General features: G+C 47.4%; 2 protein-coding genes across 2 annotated transcripts; both read right to left on the bottom strand.

Annotated features, from left to right (window-relative positions):
• Positions 1-16,386: 16,386 nt before the first annotated feature.
• Positions 16,387-18,192, bottom strand: LOC123047445 (E3 ubiquitin-protein ligase SINA-like 2). Its single transcript, XM_044471000.1, has 3 exons — positions 17,981-18,192; positions 17,398-17,852; positions 16,387-17,306 (listed from the first exon to the last, which is right to left on the bottom strand). Exons 2-3 carry the CDS (start codon positions 17,812-17,814, stop codon positions 16,626-16,628), a joined length of 1,098 nt encoding a protein of 365 aa, XP_044326935.1. The 5' UTR covers positions 17,815-17,852; positions 17,981-18,192; the 3' UTR covers positions 16,387-16,625.
• Positions 18,193-23,211: 5,019 nt separating this feature from the next.
• LOC123047446 (stem-specific protein TSJT1) lies at positions 23,212-24,449 on the bottom strand. Its single transcript, XM_044471001.1, has 2 exons — positions 24,083-24,449; positions 23,212-23,985 (listed from the first exon to the last, which is right to left on the bottom strand). Exons 1-2 carry the CDS (start codon positions 24,295-24,297, stop codon positions 23,406-23,408), a joined length of 795 nt encoding a protein of 264 aa, XP_044326936.1. The 5' UTR covers positions 24,298-24,449; the 3' UTR covers positions 23,212-23,405.
• Positions 24,450-26,439: the final 1,990 nt, after the last annotated feature.

The raw sequence follows: 26,439 nt of genomic DNA, 5'->3' as shown, positions 1-26,439 counted from the left end.
GCACTACCTAGGTCCTTCTGCTTCTTTAGGGACACCGCCTGTAGATAAACCAGAGACCACTGCCGCGACTTGTGAAGAAAAATTAATTCGTTTTTCATCTTTTATAGGTGGCATTGCTGGATAATATTTAGCAACTTTAGGGGCAAATTACCTGACGTACCATCAGAAGCAATAGATGCTTTATTATTATAGGGAAGATTTTTCTCAGGTTTCCTATGTTATTTTTTTCAATTTGCAATTTTCCTTTTTCTTGTTGTTGCTCTTTTTTGTTTTTCTCCGGTTTTCATCATTTCTTGCTTTTTCTTTAGTTTTGGTTTGTTTTATTTTTTTCTTTTTTCCTTTTTTTCTTTTTTGACACATGTATAAAATTTTCATAAATGTTGTACATTTTTTGTATATAGCAGTGACATTTTTGTTGTGGTAATTTAACATTTATTAAACACATGAATATCTTATAGAAAAACATATCTTCTTGTGTCTACTTTTTTCATACACATTCGTATAGGTCTAAAACATTTATTATTTTCTAAATGCGTGACTTCTCATTTTCCTTAATACTTGTTTTAAACATTTTTTTAATAGGTATTAAACAATTTTTTAATACACGTTGAAACATTTTTTTGGTTTGATACAATTTTTGGAACTATGCTAACATTTTTTTCACATTGGATAAACATTTATTAAAAAAAGTCCCAAAATTTTGGTTGACACGCATGAACATTGTTTTCCTAAAGATAACATACATTTATTTAGTGGTATGGAACATTTTTGTGGAATTACATGAACAGTCTCTTTTACATTGTATAGCATTTTTACAAAAATTGTCACATACCCATTTGTGAAACGCATGAACATTTTTTAAATGTTCATACTTTTTTTCTTGAACAATAGAAATATTTTCTTAAAGTGCAGCGAATATTTTATACAGTGCATGTACATTTTTGACACCTTTTCTTCTAAACCAAAGAAGAAAAGGAAGACAAAATGTGTCACGTAACCATGACGTGAACATGTCATAACTCGGCCAGCCCACTACCAACTAGCTGCACGGGTCACTGTGGCGCATATAGCCACGCCCGTGGATTTTCCCACTTGTGAGAGGGTGTGGTATAACATACCACTAGACCTGTAGCGCGCCTTGGCGCGCGTTGCCGGGTCCCCACACTTGTGGCTAAACATGTGTATAGTTATACTATAATACCACATGTACCATTTCAGATAACATGATAATATACGATATATATTTCACATGTCTGCAATATGCAAAGGTACATGGCAACAAACAGATCAAAGGATCAAAGAATGACATAAGAGGGAGTAACTTGTAATAATAAAATGGTTCAGTTCATTATATCACTTTGAGCATGTCATGGAAAATGTATCATGATATAAAAAAGCAGGTCCTAACGATAGTGAAAGAGATCAACATATATGTTCTTCTAATTCTGAGCCCATCTTCGAGAGAAATTACATATTTACATATCTCCTAATTCTGATCCCATCTTTCTATAGTTCAGTCTTCAATAATTATTTCAACATCAACAGTATATGTGAACACCAGGAGGGAAGCAGATGTGTGCCTTCCTTTTGCATTTGACTCGGTTGAAACAATTAAACTTCTCCCCATAAAAAGCAGTCTGCAAAAGCATGTTCTAAACATTTTAGAGCATGCTGGCAATACAAAGCAATAAATGGTTGTACAGCAAAGCAAAAGTGCATATGAGCTACTACTGTGACATTTAGTTATGAATCAAGTGGAGCACAATAAGATCATGTTCATAACCTGCAAAACAATAATAAAAGACCTCAATTTATTATTTTCCATGGATTTAAGTATATTCCATGAGAAATTTTTGCTGTAACCAAGTCTCAAGCTCAAACCAAAATATTTTAACATCATTACTTGAGTTGTTTTGTGTTTTCTGTAAGGTGTAGATCTGATGCTACACGCCCTGATCAGGGCGCAGTAGTAATTTATGATTCAGGTATAATGGACACTCATGATTTTTTTTCCTTTCTTAAAATGAGGTATACAACTAATCAACTATACACACCGGATACTCGAGTTCCATGGTAATAAATATTCAGAGAAGAAATATAACGCGACAATGTTCGCAACTCATTTCATGTAGTGCAAATCACAAAAGGGGGAAGATGCTTTCATGGAAGAATCTAATATCATTCACTGCATAACTAATATTGTCTATCTACTACCAATTATATATCACAGTTGATGTATGTACATTACCAAAACAAAGCAAGTAACAGGAAGCACATTATTATTTTGAGCTGAAGTGTATGCAGATGGCACAAATACTCGAGGCATGTCTAATTATTCTACTGGCTCTAGGCCCAAAAGAATGAGCAAGAAGAAATATATCTCTCTCTCAGAAAAATATAGGATTACTAATCTGAAGAATATAAATTTGTCTGATAAAAAAAATCCATGAATGACTTCCTACCTCATAAGCATGCGGACCATTTAGAAGCCAAGCTAATATCAAGTACAAAAAATACAAACCATCATTATTGGCAAAATGCCGCACTTCCTACCTCAGAAGCACGAGTAATTATTGGGATATCCTACCATGAATTAGCAGGCACAGGTAAAGGGAACATACAGAGTAATAGTTCACATAATAAAAACTAAAAACCTAGAAGAAAAGCACCTGAAGTGGAGACGCGTCAAAGAGACAACCAATTTGAAGGAGCAATAGCCACATGCTCAGCCAATCCAAAGGAGCAGCAGCCTCAGACCCAGCCCAATCCAAAGGAGCAGCAGATGCAGACTCAGGCAACACAGACCCAGCCAATCCAAATGAATAGAAGAGACTCATACCCAGCCAATCTAAAGGAGCTGCAGAGCCAGCCAATACAAAGGAGCAACAACTACAGACCCAAGGTATAGACAATACATTACAGTTGTACGAAAAATAATCAGCCCAGGCTAACAATTTAAGGAAGACTATGTATGCAAAGCAGTAGGCTAATTTAATTAGATGTTGCCACTGCACGATGATCAGACAACATGGGTTTATGTGGGATGGTAAACCACGAGTTACAATGCCAGGACTGACTTGTTGATGAAGAGAAAAGGTCACGCAGACCTTCTGTTCAAAGAGAATTGCCCTGTAAACGTTAAACGAAGAGGTGAGAAATCAATGTATTTGGCAATTTTAAGCATAGAAAAGAAAGCAAAATATCACTCCACGTACTTGAACCTGCATTTTGTCGTTCGCTTGTTCCTGCTGAATACTTTTCTGGAGGCTTTCTTTTGCCATGTGACACTGGTATACCTACAGATGAATGTGGCATATCATATTGTCCGCAGAAGAAAGTAACCTAACTCAGTATTTTTTCGCTAGATAATGGAAAAAACTAAGAAGGCATGAAAAATACAAGATTTGGAGCTGAAAGCCTTCTCCTCAACGGTTCCAGTGCTCAAGAGCCTGTATATGTACACTCTTCTTTTGTCCATCTCTCCATACTCTAGCAGCAGCCTTCACAAATGCCAATAGGTGAAAAGGTTCAGCTCATACAAGGTGTGTGAAATTAAAAAGAACCTTCAGAAGGTGATAAATCAGTGATGTGCAGATATTAACTTGCTTATTATTGGTAGAGTTCCCATTAGGGTCAAAGAGAATCAATCAATTTCCACCCACCAAATTAAGCCCACAACCACCTGCCTTGCTACTAAATAGAAAGGCAAACTCGTTCTGCCAGTACAGTAATTTCAGATACAATTGTAGGTTCTAACTTCTGAAGTTCAGGGTATAAGGCTGATGTTACGCGCTCTATATAGATCATTGGATTGATTCACCAACTTTTACCTCTTAATAATCGGATACGCGATACGGGGATACGCCATACTTATGCAAATAAATATAATGCCCGCAACGTAGAGGAGGAGGAGGAGGTGGAATCTGACCTGCTACGAGCTCCCATTGCCATGGGTGGAAGGGCGGCCCAGCTAGGGTTTCGGTCGCCGTCGAGGAGGGAGGGAGGCTGGATGCGGCGTTCCTCCACGGCGACTGGAGAGGAGAAGCGACGGGGCTACGACCGGAGGTGCTTGGTTGTGGAGAAGAGGACGGGCTCCAGACGACGGCGGCCCTCTGTTGCCATACCACCACGGTGGCTCCGCCGCACCGATTGGAGAGGACGCGTGCTGGGGAGGAAGAACTCTGCCGTGTGTGTGTTGGGCGGCGCCTGAGCTCACCGGAGCGTCGGCCGGCGGCCGAGGTCAAACGACGGCGCCGGAGAAAAACCAGAGGAAGAAAAGGTGAGGAGGGTTCCATACTGAGGCTCTTGGAGGGGATGTTGCATCCCCTAAACCGCCGCCTTTGCGTCGCCTTGCCTTTCCTCCTTCCCTCCGACGGGAGCCGGTACGACGGGTTAGGGTTTGGGCGGCGCCAGATCGGAGGGGGTGGAAGGAGGAGGATGTGAGGGGAGGAGGTCGGGCGGCGGCAGGGAAGGAGGCAGGGGCAGTGGCGCTAGGGGCGAGAGGAAGAGGAGAAGAGGTCGGGCGGCGACCGGGAAGTAGACAGGGGCGGCGGCGCTAGGGGAGAGAGGAAAAGGAGAGGGAGGCGCGGGTGCGAGAGGGGGAGGGAGGGCGCGGGTGCGGGAGGGGGAGGAGGCTGCTAGGTCATCTCCACGCAAGCCATCGCCTTTTATACGCCTCTAGGTGAAATGACGAAAATGCCCTCGGCGGGGCAAGCTGTTTACGTGCAGTGCCACGGTCGAGGTGAAACTATTCATTCCTACAGTACCAGGATCTGATCCGACGAACGAGATCGTTCCAGGGGTCGATCTGACGGCCCAGATCCGATCAAGCCACCCGATCCAACGACTAGGAATCCAAATCGCTGAGGAGGCTTGTAGGAACATCCTTCTCTTATCTATGGATACGAAACAAGCCCGGGCAAGTGTCAGGGGTCACTTTCCGCCCTTGACCCAATTACAATATGCATAAGTCTGAAATGGATAATGAAAAGGGGCTTTATAGCTTTTACAATCATGAGTGATTAAAAAGCAAGTAAATGACAACCAAGCTTGCCGGATGATCAAGAACGACGCACGGGAGTTCGTGAAGACTTGGGTCAAATATGAATGAACACATTAGGACGTGTTTGGTTGCCTACATACCCCTTGACCAGGCCCGCGCGGGAAGGATCCAGCCTGTTTGGTAGCCCACATACACTATTGGGCCTGCATCGCACGCTTCTTAAAGCACCTCTGGGCCTGACTCGCTGGAAACGCAAAGGTCGCCAATTTCTCTCGAGTCAGGCCGGGCGGAAGCGCAGCGAGCGGCCCCCTGCATGAGAAGAAACGGGAAGGATGCGAAGTGTTTACTTGGTGTCTTCTTCAACCTCCAGTAAGCTCCTCTCTAATCTCCTCTCTTCCATTCCCCTCTAATCTATACAACGATGCTTCGGTTCGTGGTAAGCTCTACACGAAAAAGATGCACATCGCTGCTATGGTTCCATTCAGGCGATCGGTTCGTAGTTTCGTCGGTCATAAATTCTTAATCTCGTGTTCCCGTTTGGAGCTATTCTTAAAATTTCCTTTGACCAGCAGTCTAATCTCACAGTTCCTTACAACATTCGTGTTGTAAGTTTTTGGTTTCGACGATCGTAGCTTCACCTCTCTTTGAACAACAGTCTACTGCACTGACGCCGCCATGTCGAGCTCCTCTGTCCTCTTATTCGAGCCCTCCTATTCGTCCATCTCGACGTCGAAGCCCTTCCCCTTGATCTCCTTGCCCGTGTGCTACTACACTAGAGCCGTTTCCGGCGTGCTCATCTCGGCCTACTTTCTGTTGTCCTCCTACTACACTGACGCTGCAATGGTGCGCACACTGCTTTCTTGTGTCCTCTGCCTCCGCGCACACTGCAGTTCGCCGCGCTGTCGACGGGGTCGATCATCTTCGCCTCCTCTCTCTCGCCCTACTACACTGAAGTCGCTTTCGGCGTCGATCATCTCGGCCTCCTCTCTCGTCCACTGCACGGACGATACCATGGCGAGAGCACTGCATTCTCCTTCTCTGTCCACTGTCTTTGCGCGAGCACCGCAACTAGTTCATCGACGGTGTCGCTCGTCGTGCCGCCGACGGGGTCGCTCGTCCACGACTCCATGCTCGTCATGTCAGACACGGCACCACGGCCACTATCCACCGCAGTCGCCATGGTCTAGCGCACACTGCATTTCTTCTCCCACTTCCTCTGCTAGCTCTTAACCCTGTGTGCTAAGTGCAAGTGCTAGCTCTTAATCATACCTCATGCGGGCAACCAAACATCGTGTAGTTGCATGCGTCGAGACAATGCAGGCAACTAAACAATGTGCCAAAGTTGATCTCCTAATGCAGGAAGTCCATATGCAGGCAACCAAACAACTCGCATATATCGCATATGAGGATGTTTTTCTAGAGCCAGGCTGAGTGGAGAAGGGTATGCAGCGCAGGTACTGTAGCGCACGGAAACCAACCATGCCCTGAATCTCCAGCAGCGAAAGGGTACGAATATATAAGTCATCTGATGCGTGATGGACGTCGACCACAACCTCTAGAACATGGGAACATATGACTTATATATTCGTACAGATTTTGAAATTTGTCATGTTATCGGACGATTTGGGAGTGGCCCTCTCCCCTGATGACTTATATATTCCCATGTTCTAGAGGTTCTAGATGGTCACTCAGGGGACGATTTATGAACAGATGACTAAAAGGTGTCATGATTCTTCAACTAAATCTAGTCAGGTTCCTGACAATCCCCCCCCCCCCACACACACACACACATATTGAGACGGCAATTGTCCTCAAGGCTCGAACGCAAGAAAAACTTCTTGGATGAAACCCGAACCCTCCCATGTGGCAGCTTCCACTTGTAAATTGCCTCACTTCACTAGCCAAAGTACTCAGGGATGCTTATAGCTCCCCGAGATTAAGGTTCCTATCCAAAAACAGCTTCAGGTTTCATTTTAATCTTTCCATTTGTATATACCATTGGAAGGTAACGGGAGGGAATGACTTGTGGTTCAATGTACTTCTTTAACTGAGTAGCATGGATGGTGGGGTGGTGCTGACAACCTGCACGCAAGAGACAAAACAAGATCCATGCTAATGTGATTCCAAACAAAATCTAGAACTAGTAAGGGTTGTAGTAGGCCTAGATAGGGTGTGTGTCTACTCCTATTCAGTTGTCAAGTGGGACATACTTCGAAAAACTATATCACACCTTGTTGCAGTGCAAGCCAGTGGAAAACAAACTTTATGCTCTGATAGGTAGCCCTCTCCCCTGACCCTGAGTGACCATCTAGTTCAAATTTTGAAAATTACTCAGTTATTCCTTTCTGGCGATAGCGTGGCGGGAAGCCAGAGTAAACTATCACTGTTATCGGACGATTTGACATCATGGGAGCACACTCACTTTGGAAGTGTGCGGTTGGAGATCAGAAAATTAAAAAGGAACTAGATTCCTTGCGGGCGGTCCGAGGTAGATTTGCTCCCTCACATCTGGAAACAAAGAGTGTTGATCGACTAGTGGAGCTCTACTACCGAGAAGAAATTATGTGGCGGCAGCGTGTGCACCTGGAGTAGCTAGCTCACGGGGAGAAAAACACATACCTTTTCACCAAAGGGCAAGTAGACGTCGGAGAAAGAACAAATAAGGGCAAGTAGACGTCGGACAAAGAACCAAATAAAATCGTTGCAGCTGCCGGTAATTAAGGGCATTTTCAATGGTTGTAAGATAGTTGTTGGTAGACTTTGCCACATAGGATTTTTGATGATGTTTCATGCAATAAATGAGAAAAGAGAGGAAGGTTGTATGTACATGAATCAACACCCCTTGCAAAAGCTCCAATGTAGAATGAGAGAGCATTTTATTTTTTATCTCATATCCTATTGGGCAAACTAGATACAACCCATTGCAGATGTTGTATGTTAAGGTGTTGGTTGATGACATGGCACATTTTACCAACAAACTAACATACAAACTGTTGGAGATGCCCTAACACGGTTCCTCGTAAGGTCACAGCTGAAATGAACGCCATACTCAATGCTCCCTACACCCAAGAGGAGGTCAAACAAACTTTGTTTCAGATGTTCCCGTTGAAAGCACCAGGTCTAGACGGTTCCCAGCACATTTTTTCTAGCGGCATTGGGACGTATGTGGCGATGAGGTAACTAAAGCAGTGCTCAGGATAGTGGATGGCACGGAGTTAGCTGAATGCATTGATAATACTTTGCTAGTGTTGATCCCAAAGGTAAAGAATCCAACCCTTTTAACACAGTTTCGCCCTATAAGCCTATGTAATGTTATGTACAAGATAGCATCAAAGGTTATCTCCAATCGATTGAAGTTAGTGCTACCGTATATTTTCAGAAGAGCAGTTAGCCTTTGTTCTAGGAAGGTTAATCACCGATAACATAATCACTACTTATGAGTGTCTTCACTTCATGAAAAGGAACAATGCGAAGAAGTACTGGCACTGGGCATTGAAACTGGACATGATGAAGGCTTATGATAGGGTGGAGTAGTCCTACCTCCCGGCAATAATGTTGAAACTTGGCTTCACAGAAAGATGCGTTCGGATTATTATGAGCATGGTAACATCAGTTAAATTCTCAGTATTGTTCAATGGTAAGAGGCTTCAGGAATTCAAACCAACACGTGGGACCCGATAGGGGTACCCTATCTCTCCTTATTTGTTTTTGCTAGTGGCAGAGGGCCTTTCGTGCCTCATAAAATTAGCAGAAGAGTCATCTAATCTTCGTGGACTACAAGTGGCACATTTAGCACCGCCATTTAACCACTTATTCTTTGCAGAAGATAGCCTGCTATTTTTCAAGGCAAATTGAGAAAAAGCATCAGGGGTGCACCAGTTGTTGGACATCTATTGTCAAGCTACAGGTCAACGAATCAACTATGACAAATATTCAACGAGTTCCTGGAAATGTAAGGGTGGAAATCAAAGGCTTGCTAAATGTCCCCTACGAAACCTTGAGCGAAAAATATTTAGGGATGCCATCGGATGTGGGCTCTTCTAAAAATGGTGCTTTCAAGTATCTCAAATTCTGTTTGTGGAGAAAGGTACAAGGATGGATAAAGAAAACCATGGCAACGACAGGAAAAGAGGTACTTGTCGAAGCAGTCGTGCATGTGGTTCCTATCTACTCCATGTCTTCTTTCAAACTTCCTAGAGGTTTGTGCGAACACTTAAACATGTTGATTCGGAAGTTTCAGTGGGGCAGTAGAGATGGTAAGAAGAAATCTACTTGGGTTGAATGGAAGGACGTGACGCAACCAAAGGAATTGGGAGGCCTGGGCTTTAAAGATTTTGAGTTGTTTAGCCTTGCTAGGCAGGCTTGACGGATACTGCAGAACCCAGAATCACTTAGTTCTCGTGTACTCAAGGGTCTCTACTTCCCCACAACAACAATACTTGAGGCAGTGCTAGAAGGTCATCCGAGCCAAATATGGAGGGCTATCGTCGAAGGAAGGGACATTCTGAAATAAGGCTTGATACACAGAATTGTTGATGGCCCAACCACCAACATATGGAATGGCAATTGGTTGCCTAGGGACAACATGATGCGACCGTATGGATGTTTGATAAATAACCCTCCTCAAACATGTCAGAATTGATTGACTCGACCACGGCTAGCTGGGACATGCATTGCATCCAGCAGGTAATGCTTCCAATTGACATCCCATCCTTTACGCTCTGTACCAGAGTTGTCTTGGACTTTTGGTCTTGGAACTATGAGAAAACCGGTCTCTTGTTGGTCTAGTCAGCTTACAAAAGGCTAGTCACAATAAAACAGCGGCGCGAGGACTGGCTTGAAGGAATAGCAGGGACATCCAGCACAACGCAGGAGGTGGAGCAGTGAGCTGCCTCATTCGTATCCGTTGGGCTCGGCAGGCTACCCAGCCGGTTTTTATGCCGGAGAACTGCTCTTGCTGCTCATCGAATGCCATCAGAAGGGTGGATTTAAACCTTTTAAGTAATAAAGCGCCCCTTTTTGAAAAAACATCAAAAAGGTGGAGAGAATGGTGAAAGGAGGAGATGGAGAGCGGCGGAGTGATGCATCTTGCCCGACGTCTGACCTCGTTTAAATAGAGGGAAATGCACAACGTTGCGTTTAAGGTCGGCCCCTCTCGTGAACGGACGTGTGGACGGAGTAGGTTTCTCGTCTTCCACGCGCGTTTAATGGAGGCGTTTGAATGCGGAGAGGAGGCGTGCTCAGCCGGGCGGGCAGCGGGCAACACCCTCGGCCGGCGCGCTGCTCAATGGCTGAGGCAGTGAGAGGTCGCGTCCGCCCTAAGCCGCCTTCAATGTGGAGCGACGCGCTCTGCAGCGGCATGAACGCGGGCAGTGGTGACGGGCGGGAAGCACGCGCAGGAGGCAGCAGGGGTTTTTGGTGGGACATGATGGTTAGAAGCGGGTGTGGGATCGATTCGGACTCCCGCAATGCCCCTTATGTTTGTCTCCAGTTTGTGAGAGAAAACGCGTTCGAACCACCGAGCACCGATACTGACCCGTGTTGGATGGCTTCCATTGCTGCTTGGCCCAGACGGATACGGGGATGTTTGAGGGTCAGCGTTGGAGATGCCCTTAGGCCCTGTTTGTTTCAGCTTCGCTTGGATTTTAATCACCCGTGGATTCGCTTCAGTGCCGAAGCTGATTCTGGGAATCAGCTTTGCCACCGAAGTACACTTTGAGGTGCTTCATGAAATTGCACTAAAAATTGCCCAAATCTAGATTCGGCTTCACTGGCAAAGCTGATTCCAAATAGTTGTTTGTTTCAGATTTCAGATTCGGCTTCACTAGCAAAGCTGAATCTGGTTCCAGAATCCGAAACAAACAGGGCCTGGTGTTAGTCTGTTTTTTTTGGGGGCGTTAGTCTAGCTATTATTTAGGGTCGCGCTAACTACCACACGTGTGGCAGGAAGCGAGACGCACCACACGTCTCTAATGTAAACAGATTGCCACGTCATCGCATGCATGCATGCAGGAATCTTTTTGGATTTTCAGTTTTTAAAATGTTTTATCTCTTAAATGAAAAATTCGATTGAAAATCTGTTTTCACCATTAAATTCCTCGCGATGAGATCTTCGAAACTAGATCCCATGTTGATATGTTTTGATGAAAAAAAATTGGATTAAAAGTTGCCATGTCTATTGCATATGAATTGCCATGATGTTTACACTGAAGTTGCCATGATATGTTTCAGCTATTTTCTTCTACATTTAAAAGTAATTTTGACATTTATAAAACGGGGAATTAAGAAACTAGACTTGCCATGAACCATAAACTAAAATTGCCATGATACATGCACGTAAAATTGCCATGGTTCATACAAAAAATAATTTTCATGATCAAAGTACTGGAGTTGCCATCATCAAAATACTAAAATTGGCATGATCTACAAACTAAAATTGCCACATGGCAACTTTAGTTTAAGCCATATGGCAACTGCAGTGTAAACATCGTGGCAACTTCTGGCAAAAAAAAATTTCGTTGAAACATATCAACATAGGGTGTAGTTTTGAAGATCTCGTCGAGACGGATTTAATGGTGAAAACGGATTTTTAGTTCGCTTTTTTATTTAGAAGATACAACATTTTTAAGCCGAAAACCAAAAAAGAATCTGCTGATGTCATCTATTCATACATGGCAAAATGAGTGATGATGAAGGCGTGTGGGCGATGTGCAAACGCCCACACGTGTGGGCGTTAACATTTCCGATTATTTAAGCCATTGTATCCTGTTCATGTGCGAGGTGTGAGAAGAAATACAAGAGAAGGCACAAGTGTGTGTGCTGCAAAATTTTCCTATGTGTATGAGTTCTTTCTTTTCATTGTGTACAAGATGAGAAGAGTAGGTGTGTCCACTGCGTACACGCGTGTGTATCCGTCGATGCGTGGCTGCTCCAACAGTCCTCGGCTCGGTGGCCACGGCCATGGACGTGCTGCCGGAGGACGTGGTCGGGCGGGGCGTCCGTCGGGGCCAGAGAGCTCGCAAGGCTCGTGTCCTAGCAGGCGTGGCGTGCGCTCCATAGAACGACCGACACGGCGTCTCCACGGCACGCCCCGCGGCCTCACTGGGCTCCTCTTGGCCATAACCATCCCACTCTGACCCCGTGCTTTCTGCTTTGTAGCAAAGCGGCCGGCGGCGTGCGTCTCGCCGTGGCATTCCTTATTGCCAGGCTCTCAAGGGGCACGTCCGAGCGTTGATGTATAAAAAAACTAGCACTAAAAAGGGCACGTGCGTGGCAAAGAAAGAAAGAAAATCATAATCTTTAACGGCGGTGACCACATTTTACTGCATCACCGAAATATATTATCACTCTCAATTTCATGAAATCATGGACAATTTTTGAAATCATGAACGTTTTCTAAACTCATGCACATATTTGAAATCGTGATTTTTTTTAATTCCTGAACACTTTTACAATCTTTCGAACTTTTCTTGAATTCATGAACATTTGTATTATTTGCAAATATTTATTAAAAACTTGTGAAGAATCTTTTAAACAGATTTCTTGAATCGTCGAACATTTCAATAATCGACAAAAAAATTTGGAAATTGGTGGAATAATTTATTGAATTCACGAACATTTGCTCTGATTTAACGAACATTTTTTATTTAATGAACATCTTTCGAAATGCATGAACATTTTCTGAATCAGCAAACATTTTAAGAATGAATAAACTATTTTGTAAGTGACTAACAGTTTTTGAATTTTTAGGATATCTTTTCATTCATGAACTTTTTTGAATTGGCGAAATTTTTTTTTCATCAACATTTTATAATACACAAACTTTTTTGAAAATCATGAACATTTTTTTTATTTTCCGAACATTTATTTTCGAAATTTCAAACATCTTATGAATAAGAAAAAAATATAAATCACGAATATTTTTTCAATCCACAAATATTTTATTATTTATGAAAATAATATTTCAAAATTCTCATTTGTTTTATTTTTTGGAAGTTCTTTGAGTTTCCACATTATTTAAAGTACAAAAAACAAAAACAGAAAATAAAAATAAAAATAAAAAACGAAATTTAAAAAACAGGCCGCCCGGACATGCGCCAGCCCAACTGGGCAGGTTGCGTCTTCTCTCAGCCCGCAGAGCGCAGTATAAGAGGTCCCTATGTCATGGGCCGACCCAGGCTGGGGTTTACCATGTGTGAAACGTTTTTTTATCACTTATAGATGGCATTGGTGGGTAATATTTTGCAACTTTGGGGGCAATTTTCGTGACGTACAGCCCAATAGGTATTGATATTGATGCATAGCTCATCTTTCCCATTAGCTTGAACATTAGCTGGTGCGTGCAGTTCTACATGGTATCGAAACCGAGAGGTCTTGAGTTCAGGACCCGACTGGCGAAATTTTCACATTTTCCCATTAGCCTGAGCTCTTGGATAAACTGACCGGTGCGTGCAGTTCTACACCGAGGAGCAAAAGAAGGTAACATACGAGGCCCTGAAGCTGGCGAAGCGCAACGTGTACCACCGTGCGTGCCTTGTGGAGACCCAACGCCGTGTCGTGCCTCCTCCACCTCCTCTCCTCGACGGACGCGTCCAGAACAACGCTATTGCCAGTCTCCTCAACCTCTTGAAACACATAATCGGGTGGAGCACGCTCGTGGAGGTGGGCAGGCTCGGGCTCATAGTTGATGCCGTCAATGTCTCGGCCAAGGTCAAGGCATGGCAGAAAGCGGTGGCCATCCTGTTCTACCTCTCGCTGAATAGTGAGTACTAGGACCAACCGCATCTTGGAGGCCATCCGGAAGTTGGTGCACCTCATGAGGAAGGGCGCCTACCGCGGCCGCAAGAACGCACTAGTGAGCCTTTACGGGGTGCTCCACAGCGCGAACAGCATTGGGAAGGCGGTGTCCGCCAGTGCCGTGAGTGTGCTCGCCAACCTCCTTTCCGACGACCATCAGGACTTTGTGAACGGCTCCGTCGCTCTACTCGCGAGGATTGCCGAGCAGCCGGCCAGCACAACGGCCAACCTTGCCCGCTTGGAGCTCGTCACGAGCCTCGTCAACTTCCTCGGCGCGTCGGCGTCTCGATCGGGGAAGGACCACTGCATGGCGCTGATGGCCTCGATGTGCCGGCACAGAGAGCGTCCTGTGATCGGCTGCCACCTCTACGACTATTGGCTCTCGTATACCATCTCCATGATATGTTGACCCAACCGATAAATGGGCCCATATGCCGGTGAGTGGGTAGAGAAACCCGGGTGCCCCATCGCTTGCTTTTTTACAGCTCACCACCCTGTCGCATCCTTTGCTCGTACCAATCCACCCCATGTACTCTGCACTGGAGCAACAAGGCGCGCAGGAGAGTCGCCGGAGGCGGAAACGGAGAGAGCAAAATAAAATTGCTAGTTTATACTAAATTTTTATATTTATTTATTTTTATTTTTATCTTACTATTGTATTAAAGAGTATAAATTTAATTTTAGTTGGTATAGTTAATCACATAATTTAGTAGGGATTGTTAACCGGTGTTCATTGTAGTGAGTTGTAATCTATATGAGCGGTCACTTTGTTTATGCTAAATTTGAATTAAGTGATGTGGCATAAGTTATCTTTGAATTTATTTTGTGACAATTGAAAACAAAGTACATAGTGCGCAACTACATATTTGTCTATATATGCATATGTTTATGTATACTTTATTTTCATTAAATATCATGTGAGAGGTTTCTAAAGAATAATGTCCAGCTAATATTTTAATAGTGATTTTTAGTGTATTATTAGGTTTGCATACTTATAGAACCCTGTAGAGTATAATTTGTTCCATTTGCAAATGTGTTCCAAATTAGATACCGCAATAAATTCAACATATGCATGGTACTGAAAATAGTCACTGACAAATGAAGCATATCGGCAATTCAGCTTTGCTTACAAAATTTATTTATTTGGTATGCTCATCTAGACACTTGGTTCCATGTGGTGTATACAAGAGATTTACAAGGGTGGTGTAAATTAGATGGAGTAGGTACCTATTTGTAAAATGCTTTCGGTGACGGCAAGAAAAGAGAATTTTAGACGGATTTGCCTCGCCATGGATAAAATGATAGTTCACTCATTCTCCCGGGGCCTTCAAGCACATTGGGTGAAGTAGAAGCCATTACATGCAATTGTAATCAGTTTAGTAGGTTATAGACATAATGCATGTATAACATGATCCAAACATATACTATCTTTGTCATGAATATTTGATTGACAATTACACATGCATGTACTTGTGTTCATGTGCCATCGCTGCTTTGAGAGATGCTACTAGTGAACCTAATAACCCCGGTCCAATTTCCTCCGTGAGAAACTCTTCAACCTACTTTTACATCTACTTCATTTTCTGCAATTTATTATTTCAAAAGTAAAAAAATTCTGAGCACATTAACCTCACAAGAACCGTTCGGTGCACAAGTGGGCTCTTAATTTGTTCTGAGGTGCTGCTTGACTAAGGCTAGGGGTGTTGGCTCGACAGATTGATATCTTTGTCTCTCAACCGAGAGGTCGCTTGATGCATACCATTTCACTTGGAAGCCCAACAACTACTGCCAAGCGTGAATCCTTGGAGTAGAACCAGCTTGCTCTCCCTCCGAACCAGGGTGGGTAAAGCTCACTACCGATGCGGGCAATCATCTCTACATCTTGCCAGCAACTCCTTACTTGTCATGATGCCTTCAAAGTTGAGCGTCGAGTCTGATTACTTGGCGACAGTGAATCTTTCCCTAAGAAACAACACGGATTGATTTTCCTACGCATATGAAATTTAAATGTTATGGAGAGGAGGCCATGACACTTGTATTACTCATATATGACATGTGCAAATTTGCTAGTCATTTAGCGGCATAGTTGCCCTAATAGAAGCCCAGACAAACGTTTGTATTGGGTTAGGTACGTGTGATGTGGTGTAAATTAGATGAATTACTCCCTCCGTCCGCAAATACTTGTCATCAAAATGGATATCCATTTTTTATGACAAGTATTTCCGAAGTATTTCCGGACGGAGGGTGAAGCTAAACAGTAAAGAAACCAGGCAACCAAAACTGGGCAATTGCAAATGTTGATAAGATGGATGCAAACTCTTGGCAAAAGGAGAAGTAGCATCAGCACAGGTGAACAAACTGCAGCGACCAGTCCCTGGTTAGTTTGCAGTGTGACAGTGTCGCTGTTCCTTCACTACTACTGCAAAGCTGCCCTTGTTGAGGTGCAGCAACAATTCATACTGACATCCAGAGAAACCAAGAGAAAAATAGCAAACCCACTGAACAGAGAGAAACATCTGGTATAAGCATTGGGGCTTCAGGATCAACTATCAGTGTGAAACCCAGAGATGTGTTACCTAACGAATTCATGAACAAATAAATAAAAGTTTCGTCCTCAGATAAAAGAGCCTACGAGTATCTACATATGGATAAAAGTTAACACAGCAACACGCGCTGCTTACATTCCCCATCTCAACCATCCGAAAAATCCACAACAGACCAAGCATTCACCGATATGAAATTCAGACTACCTCAACATCAACATTCAACAATGAACTGTAATCCTATAAAATTTAGCAAGTGTTGCCATCAACCAAGGTCGCCTAACCTATACAGAGTCGCGCTGGTGGCCAAGCTTACGGATGCACACCTCCACGTTGCCATCCTCGGTGCCCGGCAGGTCCTTGGGGACCAGCAGAAAGACCTTCTCCTTCTCCCCCAGCCCGTGACGCAGCGACGTGTTCCGTGCCGTAGACTGCATCTGCAGCCAGGGCCGTCTGTCGCCGTTGCCTACCGGCGTCTTCAGCTCATACACAAACTCCTGCTCACGGGCGTTCTCAGGGCGGATGCAGATCATGGACAGAGCGATGCCACGGCCCTCGCTGAAGCAGTCAAGGAAGAAGAGCTCGCCGTCGTCGCGGCTCTGAAAGATGGTCGACGTGAGGGCAGAGGCCCGGAAGTTCTCGTCATAGTGGAACCTGATCGTGTCCCAGTGGTGGCGGAGGATGAGGTGGGTCGTGAGTGCGACAGCCCGGCTGGCGAAGCCGCATTGGGGGACAGGGCAGAAGATAGGCTCGTGGCGGCAGGTCTGCTCATGCTCGCGCATCTCGTGGTGCGGAAGGAAGGCCTCACAGGCATGCACTTTGTTGCGGCAGGAGAAGCGGATGCGGCCTAGGAACTCCTCGACGACGCGGTTGCGCCCATAGCCATTGCCGCTGCCGCAGCAGCTGCACCGGTTGTCGCCGACTTCCTCGTGGCACCTCGAGCAGGTGACGTGGGCGAAGGGGCACTGCACGCACGCCATGTATCAAGAACACAGCTGAGTTGATTCTGACCGTAATGATAAATAAAACCGTGCTACAACTGCGATCGAAACTCACCTGGTAGACCGGCGGCGAGAGCATGCGGCGGCAGGCCTTGCAGGTGAAGAGGCGGTCGTAGTCGTCGATCCGGACGCTGAACTCGCCGGTGCGCCCATTCTCGCCCAGCTCCTTGTTCGCGTGCGGCCGCCAGGCAGGCCTCCGCCCGTGCCGGTCGAGGTCGTCCGACCCGCGGCTGCGGCTCAGATCGTCGGCATCATCATCACTGGGCGGCCTCTGCGACCACGAGCGGCAGGGCGACGGCGAGTGCGAGAGCGACCGGTACGTCGACGGGGACGGCAGCGGCGAGGGGGACCGGTAGGGCGACGGCGACGGGGAGTAGACCGACGGCGACCCGCGGCGGCGCCTGGGGCTGCCCTCCGCCTCGCTCGGCGACGTGCGGAGGCGCTTCCCGCCGCCGCTCCCGCTGTAGCTCATCTCCGGCGTCCCCGCGGGCTGCGCGCCGGGGCACGTCCCTGCAGGCCGCGACGGCGCCGGAGGACGACGGTAAAGAAAGAAATCAATCAACTCAACACCCTGCAAATCCCGCTACCGAATTGCGGCGGAGTATTCGAGGGCCGGGGATTGGGCGGGGCCGTCTTACCTGAGCTGGAGGACGGCGGATCTGGCGGCGGCAGGGGGCTCGGCTCTCGCCCGCCCGTCGCCGAGGGCAGGCGCGGCTCGGGGAGAGGAGGGGCAGCGGCGGCGGCGGCGGCCGTGGGGGCGGGCGGCGCGAGCGAAACCCTCGCCGGCGGCGCGGAGTCGGGGGACGAGAGGAGAGGGGATCGGAACGGGCGAGCGGTGGGGGGTTTCTGCCCTGCTCTTTATTTTTCTGCTGCCTAGTCGGTGCCGGAGGCGGCCCAGTCCGAGACTCCGAGTACAACACTTCCTGCGCGGCCCGTTTGGCCCAGACTATACCCGAACAATGCCCCTTTTTTTCCGCTCTTGCCTTTCCAGGGAAAAACAATTGTTGTGCTAGAGGGGATCCCTCAAAAAAAAAACAAATTCTTGTGTCAGAGTAGACCCATAAGTAGTCGGAAATGCTAACCGGCGACCGTCAGCCAGGGGGGATTTCGCAGCGAACACCCTCCCTGCCGTCGCACGAATCTTGGAGCCGAACCGACGCCAGAACCGATGCCATGTAGGATCGATGGGATAGTTTCCTGCGCGGCTGCTTTCTGGCGAACGGGTGTGTGTGTGTTTTCTTCCAAAAAATTACGAGGGGAGGTGTGGGGTCGAACTCACGACCTCCAGTGCGCGAGGCCCTTTTATATATGGTTTTAACTGCCACATATGTTTTCAGTCCCGAAAATCCCATTGTAGTTTTGTTTTTTGCAGCATGGCATTTTTTTAAGAGGATGGCATTTTTTATTTCGATGGCATGGCAGTTTTTATTACTACGTGCATGGTATTTTTTTTAATAATGTTATGACATTTTCTATTATAAGAGATGGCATTTTTTATTACAAGAGATGGCATTTTTTAAAAGAGGATGGCATTTTTTTTCTTTTGGGAGATGGCATGTTTATTTGTTTTATAAGAGATGATGTTTTTTATTTAAGAGATGTCATTTTTTTTATTTTAAGAGATGGTGTTTTTTATATGAAAAGGCATTTTTATTACTAAGAGATGACGTTTTTAATTTTTAAGAGATGGCATTTTTAATATTTAGGAGATGTCATATTTATTATTTAAGGGGAGACGGGGGGGCTTGGCTCCGCCCGCCGCTGAGAGCTGGCGCAGGTCGCCGAGAGGAGGACCAGCGGTGGCCGTGGGGAGGCTGGGCGCGAGCCAAACCCTCGTCAGCGGCGCAGAGTCGAGGGCAAGAGGAGAGGGGTTCGGAATGGCGAAGCGATGGGGTTTAGGTCTTGCTCTTTATTTTTCGGTTGCCTAGTTGGTGCCGGAGGCGGCCCAGTCCGAGTACAACACTTTGCGGGTGGCCCGCTTAGCCCGGACTACTTGAACAAATACTAGGTCCTTCTTTTTTTATCTGATAACGCCCGAACGATACGTGCACATGGCAAATCGAACGTTGTCAATGACAAATTTAGTGATGCGGGGATGACAACTTTAGTTGACAAGCATGGCACCTTGCGAGGATGACAACTTTAGTTGACAAGCATGGCCCCTTCATGCTTTAGTTTATATTTTGACAGAAAATTGTCATGTGAGTCAACTAACTTGTCATCTTTACGTCACTAGAATTGCCATTGAAAAACGTTCGATTTGGCATGTGCACGTGCCCAACGTCAGATTTTTATCATTTTCGTTTTATTCAGCTCTTGTTTTTTTATTATATTTGAATGGAATACAATTGTTGTTTCACAGTTTATTAATAGTTCCATATTAAGTTGCAAATATGCATTATTTGTATGATGATGACTAAGGTGTATACAGATTCTAAAATATTATAGTCCTCAAATGTCGTTTTATTTATGAAGTTACTCGGGTTTTTTTTTTGTTTGGATAAAATTATCAATGCTCCGACTCATGGAATTAAATAGTACCTGGTTTTGTAGCAAAGCAAAGCATCACAATAATCATATGACCGGAACCAAATAGAAAGGGCAATGCATTTACAGATAACGTAGCTAGAATGGTGTAGAGAAAAAGCTCCATAGGAAAACTTCACTTGCGAAATAAGTTTAATGTAGGTGTTCTTGTTCTGTACTCAAATTATATCATCCACTGCCTTGTCATATATCATTGTGTTTTGGTGTTTTGTCTTCATCTCATTGTGTTTTGATTTGTTGGCATTTATAGGAAAATCACTTTGCATCCTCCCTCGCTTCTTCGACAAAATGCCCGTGTGCCCAACCCAATCATGTGACTCAATGTTTTCTTAAAAAAATTAAAAGTGGCCGTCGATTGAGGCTCCTTATCTTATTTGATGGCACATGTTTTAGTTTCTACAATTAATTGTATTTTTCTCCCAAAATTAATTATGACAATTTACATCATGTGTGTATCACGGAGGCGGTTGAACAAGCATAGACCCTGCGCCGCGCTATTAGGTTGGCTGTGTAGGCTGGTCCTTCCGGTTTTAGAAGGTTTTCTTTTCTTTTTCTTTTCTTTTTTCTAACGGCTTTTATGTTTCAATTTTCAGTTTTTTATTTTTAGTCATGAACAGTTTTTAAAATTCGAATTTTTTAAAAGTTAATTTTTTTCTAAACTCGTGAAGATTTTTCATATTCATGACCATTTTCAAACAATTGTGCACAATTATTAACTTGTGAAAAAAATAGATTCATGAATATTTCTTCATATTTTTGAAGATTTTTAAATTTAATAACAATGTTTAAATTCAATAATGTTTTTTATTTTTTGAAAATTCAAACAAATCCTGAATGTTTTTTATTTTATCTAAATTGTTTTAATGGAATGTCGGCTATTTGAGACCCACGACGTGCCCATACCCTTACATGGGCCCACTTCAAGGGAAAAACTTTGAAGCTCTTTTAGGGCATTTCCGATGCTAACCCACAAATTGGGCACCGTATCCGTCTGCGGATTGGATTGGACGGGCCAGTCTGCGGACACATACGCGAGAGCCGGCCATACAAAGCTATCCGCATACATTTCAAATCGTGTTTCAACTAAGTGGACGAATTTCATCAAACACAACAGAATTCAGCAAAGTTCAGATGTAAAACAGCACAAATCATCCATCATCCATGCATAGGATGCAAAAAAGTTCAGTACAATAATAGTTCAAATTCAACGAGATTAACCGGATGTTCAACAAGTTTTTCATGGATGGATCATGTTGTCCCACACATACTACCCCTTGAGTTCCATTCAACAATGTATGTGCGTGAAGGGTCTTCACTTTGCCTTGTGGTACATCACAGCAGCGCGCACAGGCTACACACGTGTAGAGCAACATTGAGTGAATGAATAAATCAACAAGTTGAGAAAGAAGAAGCAGAACTTACGATCTTCATGGTTGCCGCGTGCAATGGCTACATGCCTCCAGCCGATCAACCGTGCCATAAAACTGCATGACGAAGTTCTGGATGGTGTGTGATTGATACGTTAACGACTTCACATTGCGTTCATGAATGATATGCATGTCGTTGGGCGTAATGTGCTTTCACGCATGAACTGAACCATGCACGCGCTACCTAAAGAGCTCCCTTTTGCTCCTGCCTACGAAGTATGTAGATAAGGCCAACCACGCATCACACAAGAACTCATTCTCCATGGTCGAGTACTCCACCATCCTTATTACTCTAAAAAAAACATGAAGTTCGAAGATAAGCTCAATGGGATTTGATGGAACACCTACCGGGCGTGGTGTCCGCCATGGACATCGTCGACAAGGGGGAGGATACCTGTTTGCGGACGGATCCCGCGTGAATGGCGCCGTAGTGCAAGGCGAACGGGCATGTGGGGTGGTGGCTGCGAACGCCCGGTAATGGTTGGATGGCGGGCAGAGAGGTATATACTTGCCACCAGAGGAGGAGGGCGCAGATACAAAGTAAGGGAGGGTGGCAGAGTGAAAGAGAATGGGACTGGAGAGGGTTTGAGTTGGCCGGGGTTGTCGGAGTCCTACGTGGACGCGGTCCGGACTCCCGTAGAACCCCCTCCCATTTGCTTTCAATTTACGAGAAAAAGCACGTCCGGACCGGTAGACCCATAGATGCAGGGCCGTGTTGAATGGCGAAACACATCCAATCCGTGCAATGCAACACACATCCAATCCGCCCAATTGCGGTGGAGCTTTCTAATTGTAAGGATTTCTTATCTCATAAGCTTAGAGCAACTCCAATGGGGCGACCCAAACGGACACGGATTTTGTCCGTTTGGAGCGCACGTCCGCCTAGCGGACATGAGGCGGACACGAGTGGCCGGTGGATGAACCCAACACACAAGATGCAAAAACGGACAAGCTTTCTCTCGCGCCGCCTCGCTCCTCCGCGGCAGTGGCCTGCACGACGCTTTCCTCCTGTGCCGCCGCGTTCCCCCTCCCACCACGGCCCCGCCACCATGGCCGACGACCCCGCCTCTGCCGCACCATACCGCTCCTTTGACGAAGACGAGGAGGGCACTGACGGCGACGCCTCCAACAACGATTCCCACCCAGCCGTTGACCAGGATGCCCCCTTCCCGACTGCGCGGCCCCTACTCCTCCAGCGCCCGCTGCCGCTGCCTTCCCTGAATCAGCCGGTCCACCTCCGCCACATCTGGTGCCCGGCCTTCAAGGACGACGACGAGCACCCAGCGCCCTACGCCGGTGGCCTCGCCGGTGAGCTCCGCGGTGGCCTTGCCAGTGAGCTCTACGGCGGCCTGTGTCGTTGGCTTCTTCGCGGTAGGTGTGGAGGAAATACGACGCGGCGATTTGTGGACGAAGTACGGGTCGCTGATAGGTGGGACCAGGGCGGACACGAGAGGGGAGGAGTGGACGAGGGGAGTGCCCAGTTTTATCCGTCGCGGACTCATGTTGGCCCATTTTTGCGTCCAGTTTGGGTCATGAAGGACACTACACGAACAGCAGGCGAACACGGGCGTCCGTTTGGGACGCCCCATTGAGCCAAGATTTGTGTCCGAATGATTCAAACACGGACAAAATGGATCGCCCCATTGGAGTTGCTCTTAAGCCACATGTCCAAATGAAACTCCTCTCAAAGTCTTGTGCCCCTCTTGTTATCATTAAAAATAAATAAAAAATCTTGTGCCCCTGTTTCCGCCAATCCCGCCCATTGTTTAGTTGAGAGGATCTATCGAGCGTGCGAGTACAAGGATGGTTTGTGGCAGCATGTGCTTAGATTCTTTGTGGTGCGTATTTTTATTTTGCTGTTGGACAAAACATGTCACGACTCGGTAGCAGCACTCTTGGACTGGAAGCAAAGTCTTATTCCTCCATCGTACAAGCAAACAGCCGTACGTGCCAGCGCGCCCACGCCCACACACGGCTCAGATCAGATCAGATCAGAATGTACATTGCCAAGGAAAGAAAAACAAGTAAAATGCAATAAGCCCAAGCCCAACGAGGCCACGACGGAGAGCAACGCCGGCGCCGGCGAGGATCAGATGGCGGCGTCGTCCCAGGCGGCGGCCCAGTTGGTGGCGCTGCCGACGCGGGGCATGGAGTTGATCTTGGTGAAGGCGTCGACCTTGAAGTTGGCGCCGCACATGACGCCCTCGCTGTCCACCCTGGGGAGCGCCTTGAGGCGGTTCATGGGGTGCTCGAAGCTCTTGAGCCCGCCCTCGCTGTGGAACATGCACCCGGGCGGGAACGGCGCGTACGACCGCCCGCACCCGGCCTTGGCCACGCCGCGGTCGTCGCAGATCACCACCGACCCGTCCGCCGCCACGCCCCAGTGCAGCGGCACCCCGCCGTCCGTGCTCTGCGCCGCGAACACCGCCGCCCCCGACCCGGACCGGCCGCGGTTGTCGAAGACGACGAAGGCGAAGGAGCCGGAGAGGTCCTTCACCACCTGGTCCGCCGGGTAGGGGCCCCGGTCGCGCAGCGTGCGGTAGGCCTCGATCACCAGCAGCGCCTCGTTGGTGGAGCGGCCGGTGAGGCCGTACTGCCGCATCAGACTGCTCAGGTTGTCCAGCGTGCCCATGAACACGCAGTAGATGTCGTCCAGCCCGCAGAACATCCTGCATGCATGCGCGCACAGAAATCCTTAGTCGTCCGGACACGGTTGCCGGGGGCGATTCGGGAGGGTCATGAGAGGCCGTGCCGATCGTTAATTACCGCTGGTACCCGCCGGCGGCGAGGGAGCGGGGCTGCGCGGCGACGCAGGCGAGGGCGGCGCCGCCGCCGAAGGAGGTGGAGAAGGCGTCGGCGGGGTGCGCGGCGTGGAAGTCGCGGAGGATCTCGTCGGGGTTCCTGGGCTTGGCGGTGCTGCCGCGCGGGCTGTTGAGCTCCTGCGGCGCGTGCGCCACCTGCTTCTGGAAGATGGCCAACATCTTCACGGGTCAAACGGTAATCACCGCTAGCACTACTTCTTCCTCGCTCGAGCTCGAACCGGAGCTGCTGCTGCTGCTGCTGCTGTGGAGACGAGAGGAGAGGAGAGATGGAGGTTGTTGGAGCGGGGAATGGGGGAATGGAATGGAGGTTGAGGATGGAGATGGGCGCGTGTTTTATAGGGCCGGGGGGGCTGGGTGGTCTGGGATGGCACGGGCCGGAAATATCGGGCTGATCGGGAGTCAGTGCTGGTGATGATGACGACGATGGTGTGAAGGACGGAATGGGTTGGGTTTGGATAAAGATTGGTCAGCTGGGTAAGGTAGCGGGGATAAGATCATCACGTACTGCTAGTTTAGTTTACCCGGCAGCTAACCGTGACGTGACAGCAGTAGGATGGAGTAGTACTACTTCCCCGGTTGGGTTTCCCCCAGCCGCGATGGCTCAATCCGGTGGGTGGGTGCGCTCGCAACTTGCAGCATCTTGTCCAGGTTTCGCCGATGTTAGCAAGTCATGAGTATAAATTACTCTACAGATTATTGCTGTATTGTTTTACGAGAAAGACCAAAATCTGTTATAAAAACTCACTAATGTAAAAAACTTTAAACATAGTAAAAGTTATATCGAGGCTTCCGAACCACCGAATGATCACCCGCCGACACGTTGTTGTCGTTGCTGCCCCATTGGAGGCGGCAATGACCATGTTGGTATCAGTTGTGAAGTTTTTGTGCATGTATCCCCAAGAACTAGCCCCCCTTGAGTCTTAGTAATCATGTTGAACGCTTAAATTGATCTTAAGCGCCTGACACTAGATCTCAGAATCGCGCATGCATGACAAAATAACCTAACCTTGCCGCCCCAAGGAAATGTTACGAGCCTGTGCCGGAGCTATGTCGACTCCTTACCAACGGACAGACTTGACGATGACCAGCTCGAAGATGCCATCCGCGTGAACTCTGCCCTATTAGCCAAAAGTCAAGACACCAAAATTTCCTTCACCGCTATGGGCTATCGGAGCGGAGGGGAAGACAAATCCCTGGCCTCGCTGGAGGGATGAGTTATAAGACTACCCACAATGAGAATAACATAACACATACCTAGAAAAAATCAATGATGTGACAAGTAATTGACGGAAAGGCATGCAGTAATCTAAACTATTAACATACATGTTACTAGTCTAAATTACTCCTCGCTATTGGGAGTGAGGAGGAAAAAAACTAAACGTAACTTACCTATCATGTTTACTACGGATTAATCTGCCAAGTAAAAACCTTCTTAAAACCTGCTATGTAAGAGCAGCGATGCACATCACACGGCCCCAGTTTGGTTAATTGCCGAAACTACTCTTCACAGCTTCGACCACGTGATGGAAATGGAGGAGTCGCGGTAATTACCGCCGGCGCTGCGGAGGAAACGCCAAATGGAGCGTTCATGCCCGTGGGCAGGCCGCCGCCAGCCGCCGTCGGTTTCGTCCGGCGCCAGCGGTTACCAAACGAAACGAAACGAACTGCCAGTGCTATCACGGCACCGGCCGCGTCTTCCTCGGCACGTCGCCGTCTTGGCGTGGCGTGTCGCCGGACCGCGGGCCTCCTCTCGTCCGTCCGTCCGTCCGCCGCTCCGCTCCGCCCCGGCCCGTTGGGCTGCGTCTCGCGTGCGCCCGGCGTGCCACGTACTGCTGCTCACGTGCACGGTCCCTCACGTCGTCCCCACCACACTGGACAAAGCTGGTGGGGGCCGCTGACACCGATGGCCCACCGTCGCCTGAGTGCGCCCTGTGGGCCTGAAAGCGCGTGATCCAAGGTTGGGTGCGGGTGGGGGGTGGATAAGGCCGGCACGGCGGCATGGCATGGTCGCCGGGGACACGTCACCGGCGCGTCGGACCTGCCACGATCCGTGGATAAGGTGGTAGCGTACCGTCCGTGTCCGTTCGGCGCGCCAGTCGCGGCCGGGCGCGTCGTCGCGGTCACGTGTCCGGCGCGACAACGAGTCAGCTTTTGGTTTTACTATTCAGGGCTTCAGGCAACGTGCACGGGTAAACGGTGTGGAGTAAAAGTATTGCAGGCTAGGGTGCGCTGCGGGGGTGCTATTGGATCGAGAGGAGTGACTCAGCCTGTCGGTGGCTCGAATCTTGGCAGAAAATTGCA

The sequence above is a fragment of the Triticum aestivum genome, chromosome 2B (assembly GCF_018294505.1).
Source record: "Triticum aestivum cultivar Chinese Spring chromosome 2B, IWGSC CS RefSeq v2.1, whole genome shotgun sequence".
In the NCBI taxonomy this organism is placed as follows: domain Eukaryota; kingdom Viridiplantae; phylum Streptophyta; class Magnoliopsida; order Poales; family Poaceae; genus Triticum; species Triticum aestivum.
This window is presented reverse-complemented; position numbering and strand designations above follow the sequence as displayed.